Consider the following 17,941-nt stretch of genomic DNA (forward strand, 5'->3'; position numbering starts at 1 on the left):
GGTTACTGCGCACATAGTAAAACATGTATTACATTAAATAGAATGAGGAATATAAACTGTGGTGCTTATTCCAAACTTGTCTGGTGGGAGATGCTGTGAGAAGTAGAGAGTAGAGTACAAATACAAAACAATAGGTTTCTTTAGCGTTTCAAAAAAAGGCACATTTATTGACATTTCAATTCAACCAACATATTGATTGACATCTTTGAAATGCTAAAGCAACCTACTTTTGGTGAGTGAACATTAATTGCTACTACTACTACTACTGTCATCAGACACAGCCAGAGACAGTGAGTATTATGTCAGTACCAGCAGCATCCCTTTTATTGGTGGTCCTCTGATTCCTCCCACAGGTGTAATGACAGAGTCAGTGTCAAAGTGCTTTACTGTCAGTGTGTAACCACAACCTGCAGGTGGTTTGTCCCACAACCTCAGTTGGCCATACAGTATGAGGTCTTATGACTTTTCATTGTGCCAGTAAATCATCGGAGATTGATTGCAGTCTAGGCTATACCCAGGTTAGGGTCAATTTAGTACTTGGAATTGACCTCAACCCTTTGGCTGTGCTTGTGTGTACTGTAGTATAACCTGGTAGTAAATTGAATACAATGCACATAATACAGAATCATTTTTGAAGATTCAACCAGGTTGAACATTTTATATTCCAGTGCAATGTAATGACATCCATGAGTGGTACTACTGCTTGATTGAATACTGACAAAACATACTAACAGATTACCGTAAAGCATGTGGAAGGTGCTCAAAGAATTCACAACGCATGAGTGACATGCAAGACCAGACAGACCATCATTGATATATTAAATCAATCAACAAAGCACAATGCACTTGGAAAAGCCATTTTCATGGGAAGACAGAACAGAAACAATGGAAGAGGGGAGGAAGAGAAAGGAGGAGAAGGCAGCGCCTCTGAGAATTACCTGCATAGGCCTGCGAGTGGAGAGAGGTTTAGCTGGGAGAGGGGGAGGTTGGCAGAGCTGGCTGCTCTCCACAGCAGCCATCACCTCCTGGTACCACTGCTCTAAATCGAGAGTGGGGATTTGAGGCCTACTGCACTCAGGCTGATACTGGAGGGCCGCAGTTAAGAGTCCACAGTAAGAGGCAGCAGAGGGGAAAAAAACAGAGTGGACAGAGCAAGGGGTGGAGGAGGAAGAGAATTAAGAAAATAAAGCATTAATGAGCAAATAAGAGGATCTGTTAAAGTGATAGAAATATACATATTTTTCTAAATGTTATGTTTTTTGTGTGTGTCAATGTTCATCTTCTTGAAATATCAGCAAATGCTAACATAAAAGTGCCTCAATGGGGAAACACTGGTTGAAATGACGTCAATAGAACCAGTTTACAACCAATTACAAACATGATTGAAAACTGGTTGTAATGACGTCATTCCAACCAGCTTTGGCCACTGGGGTAGAGGGGGCATTCAGGGCATCTTCAAACAAAAGGTGGAGGAGAGGTGGGTGAGAAGAAACAGAGCGAGAGACCAGACACACCTCAACAGAGAGAGAGGGGGAGGAGCCGTGACGAAAGGAGAGGCAGGAGAAGGCGGGGTCTCCAGCTCCTGACTGGAGGGGCCGGAGAGGAGAGGTAGGGGAGGACTCGACCTTCGGCATCCCAAAGAACTGAGTTAACTGGCCCACAGTCACGTACTCCTTTCATTCAGGGAGCCACAGATAGTAAGGCAGACAGGAGGTCAAAGAGCAAAGAAGGAAAGTGGGAAACAACGGCAGAGGACACGTCAACAGGGAAAAAAACAGCAGCAACAAGGACAGCATGTGAAATAGATGGCAGTAAACCTGACTCACACATGGATAGTCTTTCTATAATATCAACCCATCGTACCATCCAGACCTGGCTCAAATACATATGTCAAATACTTGAGCTGTGCTTGATTCAGTTTGCCTGGTACAATGGAATCAATGAAAAAGCTCCAAAAGTGCAAGCCCCAAGCTAAATCAAGCTCACCTAAAATACTGGCAAGTACTTGAATGCATATGACATCCAGTGCATTTGGAAAGTGTTCAGACCACTTCCCTTTTTCCACATTTTATTACGTTACAGCCTTATTCTAAAATTGATGACAAAGCGAAAACAGGTTTTTTGACATTTTTGGGAGACGAGTCAGGATCGAGGGAAATATGAACGGATCAAAGTAGAGAGAGATCCTTGATGAAAACCTGCTCCAGAGCTCTCAGGACCTCAGACTGGGGCAAAGGTTCATCTTCCAACAGGACCACAACCCTAAGCACACAGCCAAGAAGACGCAGGACTGGCTTCGGGACAAGTCTCTAAATATTCTTGAGTGGCCCAGCCAGAGCCCGGACGAACCCGATCTAACATCAAAAAGCTGTGCAGCGATGCTCCCCATCCAACCTGACAGACCTTGAGAGGATCTTCAGAGAAGAATGGGAGAAACTCCCCAAATACAGGTGTGCCAAGCTTGTAGAGTCATACCCAAGAAGACTCAAGGCTATACTCGCTGCCAAAGGTACTTCAACAAAGTACTGAGTAAAGGGTCTGAATACTTATGTAAATGTTATTTTTTATTTTTAATACATTTTTTAAAAATGTAATTCTAAAACCTGTTTTTGCTATGTCATTATGGGGTATTGTGTGTAGATTGATAAGGGAAAACAACTATTTCATCCATTTTAGAATAAGGTTGTAACGTAACAAAATGTGGAAAAAGTCAAGGAGTCTGAATAATTTCCGAATGCAATGTATGTAGTTAATCCAGGTCTGGTAACATTATCCTCATTCAGTAATGCAGAAGAGCTGATTATATCAAGGACAGGGCCATTTAGCAGAAAGCCAATACACTACAGTAAGCTACCTAGAAGCGGACAGCTAGAGAGAAGAGCAACAGGTGAAAGAATGAAAAGATGGAGTGAGAGAAAGAGAGAAACAGAAACCGAGGGCAAGTGATAAGGAGAGAAAGAGAGAGGCATAGTGAGAGAGAGAGAGGGCAATGGTACCTCACAGGTTACAGCTGCATCTATGGTGAGCGAGAGGCCGTGCTGAGCAGAGGTGGTGAGTTGGGTGTCATGGCAATCACTCCCAAACATCTCATAGACATCAGAGAGCTTCATGTACTCCTGAGAGCCAACGCAAAGCAACGCAGACCAAACAGGACAAGAGGCCATGAGCTCACTCCATGACACGTCCTTTTCATAATATGCATACTCATACACACACGGATGTGCACCCATATCAAAAATGTGCTCGTGCAGATACACACTTTACAACCTTCCGGGACAAGCTGCTGTTTTATCGTGTTTTTAAAACAAACACATAAGCTTGTGTGAAAAGTATGACAACTATATGAACGGGAAAAAAACAAAGAACACAGCATTTCTCTACCCTATAATTTCCCAAGGCTCACATCGAGCTGGAGAGGTGAAAACACGTGGTGAAAGAATACAATAACAGACATGTCAACAAGCTCTACCCATCTTCATAGGATAGCAAAATGCTAATAGAGAGAAGTGCACTACACAAACCAAACAGAGTAGTACACTTCAATGAGAGAAAGCACTGTGCATGTGAGCCTCTGGCTCAACCTTCACACAAACACAGCATCTTAACATCCCAGTTGTAGCAAGAGTTGTTTATGCTTTTCCCCCCATTCTAAAAGTTGAAGAGAACATCAATTAAAATGTCCATAGTTCATCCAACAGACCAAGTATTTCATAAAGACAAACAATGACGGCATTCAAATCAGTATTGTACTTCCAGGGTCTCACACCGAATGTCTTTTTACATATAGGGGGTGGGGTGCAATTTGCTGGGAGTGATTGGGGGTAACAAGACATAACTCACAGACTTCTGAAAGGCCCACTGCTTAATGAAAAAACAACATTAAAAACACCAGCCTCGGAACTTGGTTTCCTATAAAGCTGTAAATATCAGAGTGGGCCTTTAAGTTTTAGACGAACAGACTGTGCATAGGGGGGTTACAGTGAGTGAGCTCAGGTGTCGTGCAGGAACAGTTACACTGACAGTCTGGTTACCTCTGTCGGGCTGCCCCCTGGGTATAACTGAGAGGCGGCGCTTAAATAGGAAGCAGCGGGACGGCAGAGAGGATGCTGGGAGTGGGAGTCCTCTAACAGGTCAGTCTGGCTGATATGGAGCAATTCCTGTTTCAATAGGAAGTCAGGGACACTGGTTTCAGCTCCTGTTGCTGTAGTGTACAGTTACGGTGTGTGTCCCTCTAACTTACACTAGGTGTCAATAATAAGTGTCAATCACAAAAACATAGGTGTTATGTACAATGAGTGCCCCTGTAAGGGTTATACTCAGTTTAATAGGGCTAGTTTACAGTGGTCTAAAAGAGCCCATTATATCCAATTCAACAATGAAACTGATAGGCATCTCATGTAATGAACTTGCTCTAAATGCATGAGAACGCAGGTTGATAGGTTATGTCCGAATGGGAGTTTAGCACGAGACTAATTGGTTCATGTTTTCAGAATAAACAACGCAGCCCAGGGATTCAGGCCAGATTCATATCTCGCTGGCCTGAGTTGAGATATTATGTGCAATCCACCATCAAATTGCAGATGTTTCCAATCCCCAAAAATACATCAGTCGGATCTGAATTATCCGATCAAACCAGTTTGACTGATGTTATCAACTGTATCTGACCACAATGTAAAACAAGGTCATACTTCACAAGCCGACACCACATCGTGTTAAACACAGTAAATAAACGGTTACTCTGGCAACACAAGCAGTAGAAAACAAGCACACACCAGACCAACACCTGAGGTTAAAAAAAGTCCCATTGCCCAGTTAAACAACCGCAACTATGAAAACCATAACATTTCTCTTAAAGCCACAGTCTGTCATTTTGTACTTGAAGTAATGTTGCACTCATGGGAAATAAATCATTGAGGACAACAGATGTATCATAGAAATCTAGTAGCCTACTATTTGCAAATGAAAATATCTAGGAGTGCATTTTCTCCATTGTTCATTTTTGTTGGTAGTCTTTGTTGGTCTTTCACAAATGAAGGAGTGTGGCTTTTAGACAAGTGATCAGAGTGGAGGTCCGTTCATCCGCCTGGGTCATGATAGATAACTGATATATGTAGGAGTGACCTCTTAGTCGGTAAGATAAACACCCCTCACCTCTTTCATGGTGCTGGAACACTTAGGGAAAGATCTTCCTCCGGTAAGGCTGAGGTACCTCTTCTCTAAGGCCGATAGCCTCTCTTTCTCCTGGAACACAGAGACACCAGAAACACATGAGACTGTGACAAGACCAAAGGACAGCTTACCTCACCCATCACTATGCCCTGGTTACAGTATGCTCGTATTAAGACATAGCTTCTTGTACCTTACATTACTGAAAGTATGTAAGTATCTGACTCTGTCCTGATTATGGATTGCCATAGTTGCTTTACCAAATTAGAGAATGTGCCACTGCAGAGGACAAGCCGGGGACAAGGCAGCACATGTGCCGAGTAATGAAGTGAAATGTCAACAAATGGGAAATCCGCCAACAAGCTCTTAATTAATTGACTTAATATGAGGTGGCTGGCATGGCACATTGCCCTGCATGTGGTAATGCCTTTGTGTGTGATTCTCACATTGTCAAACAAGACCAGAGAGCGATAATGATTCAAATTAGTTATTTTCAAAAGTGGTTTCATGGGAATCACCAGTCCAATGACAAAAAACGTAGTAATAACCAACATTTACATTTACATTTAAGTCATTTAGCAGACGCTCTTATCCAGAGCGACTTACAAATTGGTGCGTTCACCTTAAGACATCCAGTGGAACAGCCACTTTACAATAGTGCATCTAAATCTTTTAAGGGGGGTGAGAAGGATTACTTTATCCTATCCTAGGTATTCCTGAAAGAGGTGGGGTTTCAGGTGTCTCCGGAAGGTGGTGATTGACTCCGCTGTCCTGGCGTCGTGAGGGAGTTTGTTCCACCATTGGGGGGCCAGAGCAGCGAACAGTTTTGACTGGGCTGCGCGGGAACTGTACTTCCTCAGTGGTAGGGAGGCGAGCAGGCCAGAGGTGGATGAACGCAGTGCCCTTGTTTGGGTGTAGGGCCTGATCAGAGCCTGGAGGTACTGAGGTGCCGTTCCCCTCACAGCTCCGTAGGCAAGCACCATGGTCTTGTAGCGGATGCGAGCTTCAACTGGAAGCCAGTGGAGAGAGCGGAGGAGCGGGGTGACGTGAGAGAACTTGGGAAGGTTGAACACCAGACGGGCTGCGGCGTTCTGGATGAGTTGTAGGGGTTTAATGGCACAGGCAGGGAGCCCAGCCAACAGCGAGTTGCAGTAATCCAGACGGGAGATGACAAGTGCCTGGATTAGGACCTGCGCTGCTTCCTGTGTGAGGCAGGGTCGTACTCTGCGGATGTTGTAGAGCATGAACCTACAAGAACGGGCCACCGCCTTGATGTTAGTTGAGAACGACAGGGTGTTGTCCAGGATCACGCCAAGGTTCTTAGCGCTCTGGGAGGAGGACACAATGGAGTTGTCAACCGTGATGGCGAGATCATGGAACGGGCAGTCCTTCCCCGGGAGGAAGAGCAGCTCCGTCTTGCCGAGGTTCAGCTTGAGGTGGTGATCCGTCATCCACACTGATATGTCTGCCAGACATGCAGAGATGCGGTTCGCCACCTGGTCAACAATGTCATTTCTGTATATGTGTAGATTGTAGAGTAGCTGCTGGGACAGATATGAACTGTATTGTAATGTTACCTTATGGAGAATCTGCAGGGTAAGGTTCCTGTCCTTAGCCAGCCTGTCACACTCCTGAGATGCCTGCTGTCCCAGCTGACTGGCCTGGCCTTCCAGAGCTGCCACCTTGTCCTGGAAGACATGTTTAGAGCGTTATTGCGGAATTAAAGGGGTACTCAACAAGATGACAAATATACACTACACCAAAAACAAAGCAGTAATCAGAAATTAGGAAGTTTCTCTGACAGACATTCATATTCACAGCTCCAGATATGAAGGGTTGCCAGAATAGATAGGAGCAGCCATTGTGGTCCAGTCCATTACCTTCCTCTTGGCCACGCTGGTGTGGTACTCGGCCCTCTCCTGCAGCAGCTGCTGGCTGATGGTCTCCCTCTCCTCCTCCAGGCTGCTTTCTCTCTCCAGCTGCTGGAACTCCAGGTCCTCAAACTGTTTTGTCTCTGACTCCAGGGTCTCGCCCTCCTGTTGAACCCCACACAGAGCCCATCACAATGGGTTACAACCACATCAGGCCTCAGCCTCCTATAATATACACCTATAATTTCACACTGCTGAGCCAAGCAAAGCCGAGCCAAGCTGTATTTGGCTGGCCTGGTAACGTATTCATCCATTCGCCATAGATGCTAAAATTGTGCTAGAAAGCACAATGTGTGGAGAAAATACCTGAGCCAGCAGAGTCTGGTATGGTTGGCACAATAGTGTGAAAAGGGTTCTAAAGTACCAACAACTACCAACCCCAAGAGACAGACAGACAGACATACCCACAAGGTCACCACAGGGTCACCCCCTCCGCACCCCTGGCTCTCTCCAATGACCATGCTCCTGAGCCGGGGTGGTCAAGGCCCAAGCCAAGCCAGCACAACCAGGGGCGGTAGGCCACAGAAAGAACGTGATTCAAAAGAGTACTGCGTTGTCATTTTAGACAGACTAAGCTGCATATGGAGGTTCTATCTAAGGATTGGTGGAGTTCTGTTTAGCACTATACGACTACTTTGATCATGCTTTGATAGACTTGAATATTATGTTGTTTGGGTTAACTTTACTATTCGACTCTTTATTGTGTCCTAGGTTTGTACTTCACTATGCCACCAATACAAAAGCACCGTACCCTTGTGAAAATGATGTGGTATACACAGCTATTAATATTACAGGCATTCTGCTCATGTGAGTCTAATAAGTTGGAACATTTTATAGCCCAGTAGTTTGATTGATTGGTGACAAGCAGTCTTCTCTGCTGCACCAATACTAATCCCAAAAATGAGAAACCAAAAGGGCCACTATCTATATGTTACGAAAGGTAATACTGTGCTTTTACTGTAGTAATACTTAAGTACTATCTTCTATACTGCATTTTATAGCTGATTTGAATGTGAGAGCCCAACTGAATGTCTTGACCCTTTAGATCGATAAACCCAAGAAACACACACACATATGTGAGAGAGGGCCACTTATGCTTTGGAGGGGGAAAGACGAGGGCCTGCCCTTGTGGTCAGTTCATCGGAGCGTTACTGACGATAACGAGTGAAGGCTCGGGGCGTCGGAACACTTATGTCATCACTGACATCTCCAGACCCTCGTGCTTGGAGAGCAGGTCACTCAAGGGCCTCTGTCGTACCTCTGAAGGATGTCTTCAGCAAACTTGGGACGTGTTCATCAGTGCATGCAATGGAAAACATTTTTACATGTATTTTTGTCCATGTGCTCCCCCCATTTTTTCTCATGTCAAGTCAGTCAGCCAATTTGTCATGCTACTCTACGTGGATAGGACAGCAAAGTGAATAGAGCTAACGTGCTAAATGTAATTGGCTGATAAATAGTTGCACCGCCTGACAAAATGCAAGATTCACTTTCTATGGACTGACTTTTCAGAGAGCTGACGATATAAAACATTATTCAGACACAAAACACACATTTCCATTCAGAGGAAAGATTTGAAAAGAGAGTAGGACAGGAAGTGGAGGTGGTAAGTGTCAACATTAATAGATTAGTAAGCAGTTATTAAGGGGTTATAAGCCATCACAAATCAAGAAGAGAGGGATGCTTCCAGTCTCAGAGACTGTATCAACCAGACAGACAACACACACTCCTGTGTGAAATGCATGCAATGCACATATGACCCAGAAATCACCACAATGCAGCACCTCGCCCCAAAGTCACCAGCAGCCATTTTGACACTCCTCCCGTTTGCTCAGAGGCAAAGCACATAGGTGTGGCGGAGAGAGGGGAAATTCCAGCAGCTTGTGGCATTAGCACGTAGGCAAGGGGCTAAAGGGGTAAAGGTCCCAGTAACTCTATCTGAGGAGATATGCACCAGGTCTTATCATACCAAGATAGTGTAGCCTACTATGCAGCAATCACCGACTGGCATCTGGCATAATCATTAAGGGCAGGTTTCCCGTACACAGATTAAGCTTAGCCCAGAGCTATAAAGCACTTTCAATGTAGAATCTCCATTGAGCATACTTTTTAGTCCAGGTCTAGGTTTAATCTGTGTCCAGGAAACCTACCCTAAATTGGTATGCCATCTTCTTGGATGTTAGGAATGTTTTACATTAGTTATCATAGAATTAGAATTCCAGTTCAGTATCTTTGACAGTTAAGTGCAGCATTCTATGCACTATATCCAGGAGCTCAGTAGACATACTTGTAAATCCATAAGTACACAACTTCTACTTCTCCTGAACATGTAATTCTCTTACGGGGTACTTTAATAATCTGGAGGTAAGTATACTCTAATAGTGATGTGGCGCTGCTGGAATTTCCCTTGATAAATGGTGGATAGGTGTAGCTCCGAGACAAGGGTGGAGGGAGTGGGTGGGGGCGTGGTACGCTTGCTGTCTCTGGTGTTGGGTCTCAGGGGTGGTTGGGCTGATGGTCTTGGTGGTGGATTGACGACTGACCCTTTTGAGCTGTTCCTGTAACTGCTCCCTCAGTGACTCGGGGCAGTTATGAAGCTGGTTCTTCAGCTCACTGTAACCCTCCTGGAGGCTCGCCAGGTCTCGGCGCTCTGCGTCAACATTTGCCCTCTCCTAGAAAGAGAACACACCGTCCGGGGTGGGAGGGAGGAGATGAAGTGGGGGACAACAGAGAGAAAGCAAAAAAAGCACACCTGCTCAAATCCACGCCATGCAAAAAGCTTCCGATGTTAGAGGTCACAACAGTGGATAAGCCAAAAGTGACATGGGGCATCTATGGAGTTTATAATACTGTGAAATCAATCCCCCAGAGACTAGCTTTAAAAGTGCTGGACTGCCGGGCCGTGTTCATTAGGGCACAACGCTGAAAACCTTTAAAAATGTTTTGCAATAGAAAGCAAAAATGTCCTCCTTGTTTAAGTCAGTTTTCCCCACCATTCGGTGCCTAATAAAACATGTCCCATGCCTCAAACAGGTCTGAACAGACTTCTTGTTCACAGACATTTCTAAGTTGCAGGGTTCGATGCTCATGAAAGCACTGGTCTGCGATTGAAAAGGAGATGTTGCTATTTCATCAAACATGAAATGGGAAGTGTATTTGTTTTGGCTCAGCTGTTTTTTCACGTCAGATTGCTCTATTTTGGGTGGTGACTTTTTTCTGAAGAGATTTTCATGTGGCTTTAAAATGATGATTATTATTATTATTAGCCCATCCAGATTCTCATGTGACTTTGGTATGAATACTTTAGGCCAGTCCAGTTAGTTTTGAACAGGTTTAGAACTGGATGTAGGTATTGCCTGAATGGTCTTCGTTGTTATTGCATTTGAGTGCAGGCGGTGTCAGCATGGGTAACTCTAGTGCTCTACACCACTGCCCTACTGACACCCAGGCTGTGATATCAAAACCCCTGGAGGGAATAGAAGCTCGCAATAGGCTCCCCGCGTCGGCTCTCCTCGACCTCCTTCAAAACGCAATGGATGGTCAAAATGGAAAAACCTTGGATATTTTCCTCCAACATGTTTTGAGAAGAAGAGAGGATGTGTGGAATAAGGAGAGACAGAGTTTGGGTCTGATTGTAGTGAAAGCGTCTTGTAAACTACCTCTAGAGGGCCACCACTGTATAGCCAGTAGACTAGACCATGCAGGAGAGAGAGGGAAACGTTCTGCAGAATCTTTTTTATCATTACTGCATTCTCTAAAGTCACTGGGTGGGAGAGGGGTGTGGGCGGTGCTTTGGGGTTTGAGTGGCACTCCTTTTCTCCAATCTGCCACCCTGCTCTGGCTCCACCTCTGTCTGTGACCAATGGCAATAAAAGTAGAGAAGGCGACAATAAAGGTCGTTTTCCTAGTTGAAGCTTTTGTTTTAATTTGTAGCTGAGACAGAACCGTGAGACCCTGACGGTCTAACTTGAACACAGGAAGCAGGACACTCTCCGAAATGGTAAGTAATATACAAATCACAAGATTTAAAAGAGCCTTAAAGCCAAGAAAATCCCCCATTTCAGGTTGTCAGTTTAAGTGTGTCTACATAAAGCCTATAAGAGTGGAGTGACATGACTAGCTGAAACAACAGAGTTGTGTAAAGCCTTCAAATAGAGACCCTCTGTAATGTTGTAAACTATGTGGTGGACAGATATACTTTTAGTAGCCAGCCACTCATACCCACTAGCATCCAGTCCCAGCTTCAGCCAAGTAGAAACCCAAAGGACCGATTCATACTTATGTCCCAAATGGCACCCTATTCCCTACAGAGCCCTATGAGTCCTGGTCAAAAGTAGTGCACTATATAGGGAATAGGGTGCCATTTGAGACACATTTAAGACAAGTGCTAATAACCTACATGGATTTCAGGCTGACAGTGGGGGAGGAGAGAAGGTTGCTGAGTGAAGCAGTGAGAGGATTAGAAGTTAATGGAGGCTGGTTAGTGGAGCTGCAGAAGAAGAAGAAAAGCCCTGGCGAGAGAGAAACCACCAAGGGAAAATAAAGGACAAAAAGACAGAAAAAACACCCATACTTAAGTCTAAGCACCATCATCCACAGCTCTTCTAAGGTAAAACATCAATGCATATAACAGGTGAAAGGTTGGAGCATTCCTCGCTGGGGGGGAGGGGTTGAAGAGCGAGTGCTATGCCTGTACCTTGGGATGGCAAAACCAACTAGATACGGTCTTGGGAGGCCATCCAGGATTTGGCAATGCCTTTAAGGAATGACAAGAGACCAGAAAGGCTGTTCAGTCCCTTTGAGGCTTAGTAGATGTATATTCAGTGATGTGAAACGTTCGGAACGCTGCAGATAGAAATATCACGAACAGAACTGCCATGAATCCCTTTTCTATCCGTCAGAAGATCGTATATCTGTTCCACAGGATACATTTCTATGTGAACGTTCTGTAACGTTCCATCCTCCTGAACAGGCCCTATAACAGACAGTCCAGCGCAGGGAAAAGCGGGTTGGGTTGTGTCTGTTGTGTTTAAACACAATGTTGAGATCAACGAAAATCTCACCTCCCTGTCTGCATACCCACCGTCTTCCCAATAAGGACTGTCTCAGAGTGCAAAAACAGCTCACTAACAAAAGCACTTTTCCTATTGGTTTTCTCCATTAAAATACAACACCGTAACATTGGAATGAGAAGTTTATAAGTTGAGCAAGAACTAATCTGCAGGTGGTAAGACTGCTTAATGTGTACAGGATAGTATACTTGGTGTGTGTGTTTTCCCCCAGGGTCCGACCTTGTCTTTCTCCCTCTGGATGGCGTTCTCCAGCTCGTTGAGCTTGTGTTGCAGCTGTCCGATGATCTCCGTCTCTGCCTCTACCTGGTCCAGTTCTGCCTGCCTCTCCCCCTGCAGCAGGGCCCGCTCCATCTCTGCCTGGGAACGGGACACACCCGTCACACATGAGCCCCCCTGCTCCAATCACATAGCTTCCCCACAGACAGCAGACCAATCACAGCCTAGCGGTGCGTGTGACATTCTATCACTTTCTGCTTGTTTGTGTCACTAAACGTGCATGAAGCACACACACACACACACAACAGTTTAATTTTATCTTCCCCACATATCATTCCTTATATTAGAAGTAGCCTACTATCTGGAAATTGAACTGATGGACTTTCTTACCTCCTGTTTGGACTCCTGTAGCTGTTGCTCCAGCTCTGTGATTCGTGATTTGAGCTCGTCGACTCGGGCCAGCACTCTGACCCTCTCGTCCTCCAGGTAACCCAGCTCTGTCCGCTCCACGCCGCCAGAAACAGACTGCTCCTCATGCTGAAGGGGGAGAGAGACAGAAGAGGCAGGCACATTGTTGCATATAAGTGCAAAGAGCATGGCCCATGTGCAGTAGTTAACTGTTTCAGACTATGTTGCATGCACACACACACACACTGATCCACACATTAGGGAGGGACTATACACATCACATGTCTCCATGTAAAACACTGTTGCTTGGCAAACAAATGTCATTATCTTCATGCTGTGTCATTTTGACCATCAATCGTTTCAGAATTCTTGGTCAGGCCATGTCTAGGTCAGGCCATGTCTAGGCCAGGCCATGTCTAGGTCAGGTCTAGGTCAGGCCATGTCTAGGTCAGGCCATGTCTAGGTCAGGTCATGTCTAGGTCAGGCCATGTCTAGGTCAGGCCATGTCTAGGCCAGGCCATGTCTAGGTCAGGTCATGTCTAGGTCAGGCCATGTCTAGGTCAGGCCATGTCTAGGCCAGACCATGTCTAGGTCAGGCCATGTCTAGGTCAGGTCATGTCTAGGTCAGGCCATGTCTAGGTCAGGTCATGTCTAGGTCAGGCCATGTCTAGGTCAGGCCATGTCTAGGTCAGGCCATGTCTAGGTCAGGCCATGTCTAGGTCAGGCCATGTCTAGGCCAGGCCATGTCTAGGTCAGGCCATGTCTAGGTCAGGCCATGTCTAGGTCAGGCCATGTCTAGATCAGGCCATGTCTAGGCCAGGCCATGTCTAGGCCAGGCCATGTCTAGGTCAGATCATGTCTAGGTCAGGCCATGTCTAGGTCAGGCCATGTCTAGGCCAGGCCATGTCTAGGTCAGGTCATGTCTAGGCCAGGCCATGTCTAGGTCAGGCCATGTCTAGGCCAGGTCATGTCTAGGCCAGGCCATGTCTAGGCCAGGCCATGTCCAGGTCAGGCCATGTCCAGGCCAGGCCATGTCTAGGCCAGGCCATGTCTAGGCCAGGCCATGTCTAGGCCAGGCCATGTCTAGGCCAGGCCATGTCTAGGTCAGGCCATGTCTAGGTCAGGCCATGTCTAGGTCAGGCCATGTCTAGGTCAGGTCATGTCTAGGCCAGGCCATGTCTAGGTCAGGCCATGTCTAGGTCAGGCCATGTCTAGGTCAGGCCATGTTCCCATAGTAAGTACTAGTATGTCATGCCTGTAGTTCTCATAGTAAGTACTAGTATGTCATGCCTGTAGTTGTCATAGTAAGTACTAGTATGTCATGCCTGTAGTTCTCATAGTAAGTACTAGTATGTCATGCCTGTAGTTCTCATAGTAAGTACTAGTATGTCATGCCTGTAGTTCGCATAGTAAGTACTAGTATGTCATGCCTGTAGTTCTCATAGTAAGTAGTAGAAATGATGAATGTGATAATAGACGGCCCTACGTCTGACCTGGTATCGGTCTCCATTGTGGAGGGCCTGTGGAGGAAGTGGCGTCCTCACCTCCTGATGGGTGCTCTCTGTACTGCTGCACTCCTCCTTGAGGTTCTCCTCGTCGCTCTCCCTCTGCTGTCTCTGGGCCATGCTACGATGCAGCGAGCCGGCCCCCACCAAGCTGTCCATAGAGGGTCTCCTGGCCGCCCTCTCCCCCGGTCCCAGGCCCCCAGGGAAGCCCATCCTCCCCTCTGCCTCGCCCCCAAAGGGCCCGTCGCCCTTGTTGTACTCGGCGCACAGGTTCAGGATGGTCTCTAGCCTCTGTCTCTCCTGTGGACAGACAGAAGCAGAGGAACTGATTACATCCAGCCTCTGCTGCAAAGGCAAATATGTCCTCCTCCTCGCCCCAAATCTCATTTCCTGTGTGTGTGGCTGCCACTGATGCCAATCTGGAAATGAGCAATTCAGAGGTGGGTGGAGATTAAAAGGACCCTTCCCCAGAACCCACCTTCCCCCTCAGTGATGGCATCTTTCCTGTGTGGAGGAAACAGGTCTTATCAGGGACAGATCTAGCTCCAGCCATGGTTAGGCCAGACCAAGCCGGTCTAATATGAAGTACAGAGCACACTCCTACCAAACATAACAAAACTCCATTAACCGAATGGCCGATTAATTAGGGCCGATTTCAAGTTTTCATAACAATCGAAAATCGGTCTTTTTGGACACCGATTTGGCATATATATATATATATTTTTTACACCTTTATTTAAATAGGCAAGTCATTCTTATTTTCAATGACGGCCTAGGAACAGTGGGTTAACTGCCTTGTTCAGGGGCAGAACGACAGATTTTTACCTTGTCAGCTCGGGGATTCAATCTTGCAACCTTATAGTTAACTAGTCCCAACGCTCTGACAACCTGCCTCTCATTGCACTCCACGAGGAGCCTGCCTGTACGCGAATGCAGTAAGAAGCCAAGGTAAGTTGCTAGCTAGCATTAAACTTATCTTATAAAAAACAATCAATCATAATCACTAGTTAACTACACCTGGTTGATGATATTACTAGTTTATCTAGCGTGTTATGCGTTGCATATAATCGATGCGGTGCGCATTCGCGAAAAAGGACCGTAGTTGATCCAACGTGTACCTAACCATAAACATCAATGCCTTTCTTAAAATCAATACACAATATATATTTTTTGAACCTGCATATTTAGTTAATATTGCCTGCTAATATGAATTTCTTTGTGTCACTTCTCTTGCAACAGAGTTGGGGTTATATGCAGCAGTTTGGGCCACCTGGCTCGTTGCGAACTTTCTGAAGACTATTTTTTCCTAACAAAGACAGCCTACTTCGCCAAACGGGGGATGATTTAACAAAAGCGCATTTGCAAAAAAAGCACAATCGTTGTACGACTGTACCTAACCATAAACATCAATGCCTTTCTTAAAATCAATACACAGAAGTATATATTTTTAAACCTGCATATTTAGCTAAAATAAATCCAGGTTAGCAGGCAATATTAACCAGGTGAAATTGTGTCACTTCTCTTGTGTTCATTGAACGCAGAGTCAGGGTATATGCAACAGTTTGGGCAGCCTGGCTCGTTGCGAACTAATTTGCCAGGATTTTAGGTAATTATGACATAACATTGAAGGTTGTGCAATGTAACAGAAATATTTAGACTTATGAATGCCACCCATTACATAAAATACGGAACAGTTCCGTATTTCACTGAAATAATAAATGTTTTGTTTTCGAGATGATACTTTCCGGATTCGACCATATTAATGAACTAAGGCTCGTATTTCTGTGTTTTTTTATGTTATAATTAAGTGTATGATTTGATAGAGCAGTCTGACTGAGCGATGGTAGGCACCAGCAGGCTTGCATGAATTCATTCAAACAGCATGCTTTCATGCTTCAAGCATTGCGCTGTTTATGACTTCAAGCCTATCAACCACCGAGATTAGGCTGGTGTAACCGATGTGATATGGCTAGCTAGTTAGCAGGGTGTGCGCTAATAGCGTTTCAAACGTCACTCGCTCTGAGACTTGGAGTAGTTGTTCCCCTTGCGCTGCATGGGTCAAAGGTATTATGCCAGCAGCATACCATCCTGCATACCACTGCTGGCTTGTTTCTGAAGCTAAGCAGGGTTGGTCCTGGTCAGTTCCTGGATGGGAGACCAGATGCTGCTGGAAGTGGTGTTGGAGAGGCACTCTTTCCTCTGGTCTAAAAAAAAGAAATATCCCAATGCCCCAGGACAGTGATTGGGGACACTGCCCTGTGTAGGGTGCCGTCTTTCTGATGTTAAATGGGTGTCCTGACTCTCTAAGGTCATTAAAGATCCCATGGCACTTATTGTAAGAGTAGGGGTGTTAACCCTGGTGTCCTGGCTAAATTCCCAATCTGGCCCTCAAACCATCACGGTCACCTAATAATCCCCAGTTTACAATTGGCTCATTCATCCCCCTCCTCTCCCCTGTAACTATTCCCCAGGTCATTGCTGCAAATGAGAACGTGTTCTCAGTCAACTTACCTGGTAAAATAACAGAATAATAAAAAATGTGTAACGCTGCTTCGAGCTTGGCTGTTGTCGATGTGTTCCTGGTTTGAGCCCACATATTGCACTTTTACTTTCTTCTCCAACACTTTGTTTTTGCATTATTTAAACCAAATTGAACGCGTTTCATTATTTATTTGAGGCTAAATTGATTTCATTGATGTATGATATTAAGTTAAAATAAGTGTTCATTCAGTATTGCTGTAATTGTCATTATTACAAATAAATACATGTAAAAAAATATTATTTAACACATTTTTTAAATTAAAAAAAAACTTTTTTTAAATCGCCCGATTCATCTGTATCGGCTTTTTTTGGCCCTCCAATAATCGGTATCGGCGTTGAAAAATCATAATCGGTTAACCTCTATGCCCATGCACCCCTGAAACAACAGCTTGCCAATCTCCAGAGCTCCTTTTCAGGGGGTCTCACAAACACAGTGATTGTAGAAACAGGTGACATTCTAAGCTCTGTGCTGGCCCACCTCTGAGCAGTGATGGACTGCTGAATCACCAGGTGACATCTGAGGTGACCTCTAACCCCTAAAGGTCAACTGGCCCCTGCTGTTAACCCCGGGCTGCAGACGCAGCGTCTCTGGTCTGACAGAGACACTAGTAGCCTTTTCACTCTATTGTGTCGAAACCAACTGTACTGACTTGAACTTGGATTGTCTTTTTACATGATTCATTCCAGCACAGTTAAGGTAACCGGGCCAGCTCAGTACAGCTCGGCTCGACTAAGCAGTGTGAAAGGGGTATTAGGCAATCAGTAGAATACAATGATCGGACAGAAACACAGACAAATAATATTATAAAATGTAAATCACAAATGTGTTTTTTTTTCCAGATGAGGTATGTTTTGCACTTTCAGACGAAGGAGACGTTTTGATCAACTTTGTGGTGCTGTTTTTATTTCCATGAGATCAACATTACTCAACCAAAACAAACTAGTTACACCTAACTAACTAGGGATACATGCAGTACATGACTAATGTTGTCAGGTGGTAGGGGGAGGCAGGCTCTAGACCTGTTTGATGTGCCCTCATCCCCTGTGATGTAGGTAAGTGGGGTCCTCTGATGGGGGTTCTACACACCAAACCCTACATTAG

At 45.3% G+C, this 17,941-nt stretch overlaps 1 protein-coding gene across 16 annotated transcripts in view; it reads right to left on the reverse strand.

The window, feature by feature from the left end:
* LOC115141261 (pleckstrin homology-like domain family B member 1) overlaps positions 1 to 17,941 on the reverse strand; it is a 109,114-nt gene that overhangs the window by 9,643 nt on the left and 81,530 nt on the right. For 6 of the 16 annotated variants that reach the window (XM_065000279.1, XM_065000280.1, XM_065000291.1 and 3 more), the window contains 11 exons: positions 14,287 to 14,598; positions 12,776 to 12,922; positions 12,389 to 12,526; positions 11,794 to 11,853; positions 9,641 to 9,769; positions 7,047 to 7,202; positions 6,744 to 6,854; positions 5,152 to 5,241; positions 2,997 to 3,116; positions 1,515 to 1,673; positions 939 to 1,085 (listed from right to left, as the gene is read on the reverse strand). In XM_065000279.1, the coding sequence (XP_064856351.1) occupies positions 939 to 1,085; positions 1,515 to 1,673; positions 2,997 to 3,116; positions 5,152 to 5,241; positions 6,744 to 6,854; positions 7,047 to 7,202; positions 9,641 to 9,769; positions 11,794 to 11,853; positions 12,389 to 12,526; positions 12,776 to 12,922; positions 14,287 to 14,598 (1,569 nt within the window). The remainder of the gene's footprint in view (positions 1 to 938; positions 1,086 to 1,514; positions 1,674 to 2,996; positions 3,117 to 5,151; positions 5,242 to 6,743; positions 6,855 to 7,046; positions 7,203 to 9,640; positions 9,770 to 11,793; positions 11,854 to 12,388; positions 12,527 to 12,775; positions 12,923 to 14,286; positions 14,599 to 17,941) is intronic. The other 10 variants (XM_065000281.1, XM_065000282.1, XM_065000284.1 and 7 more) reach the window with 10 other exon arrangements.

Source organism: Oncorhynchus nerka, linkage group LG14 (assembly GCF_034236695.1).
Source record: "Oncorhynchus nerka isolate Pitt River linkage group LG14, Oner_Uvic_2.0, whole genome shotgun sequence".
Lineage (NCBI taxonomy): Eukaryota > Metazoa > Chordata > Actinopteri > Salmoniformes > Salmonidae > Oncorhynchus > Oncorhynchus nerka.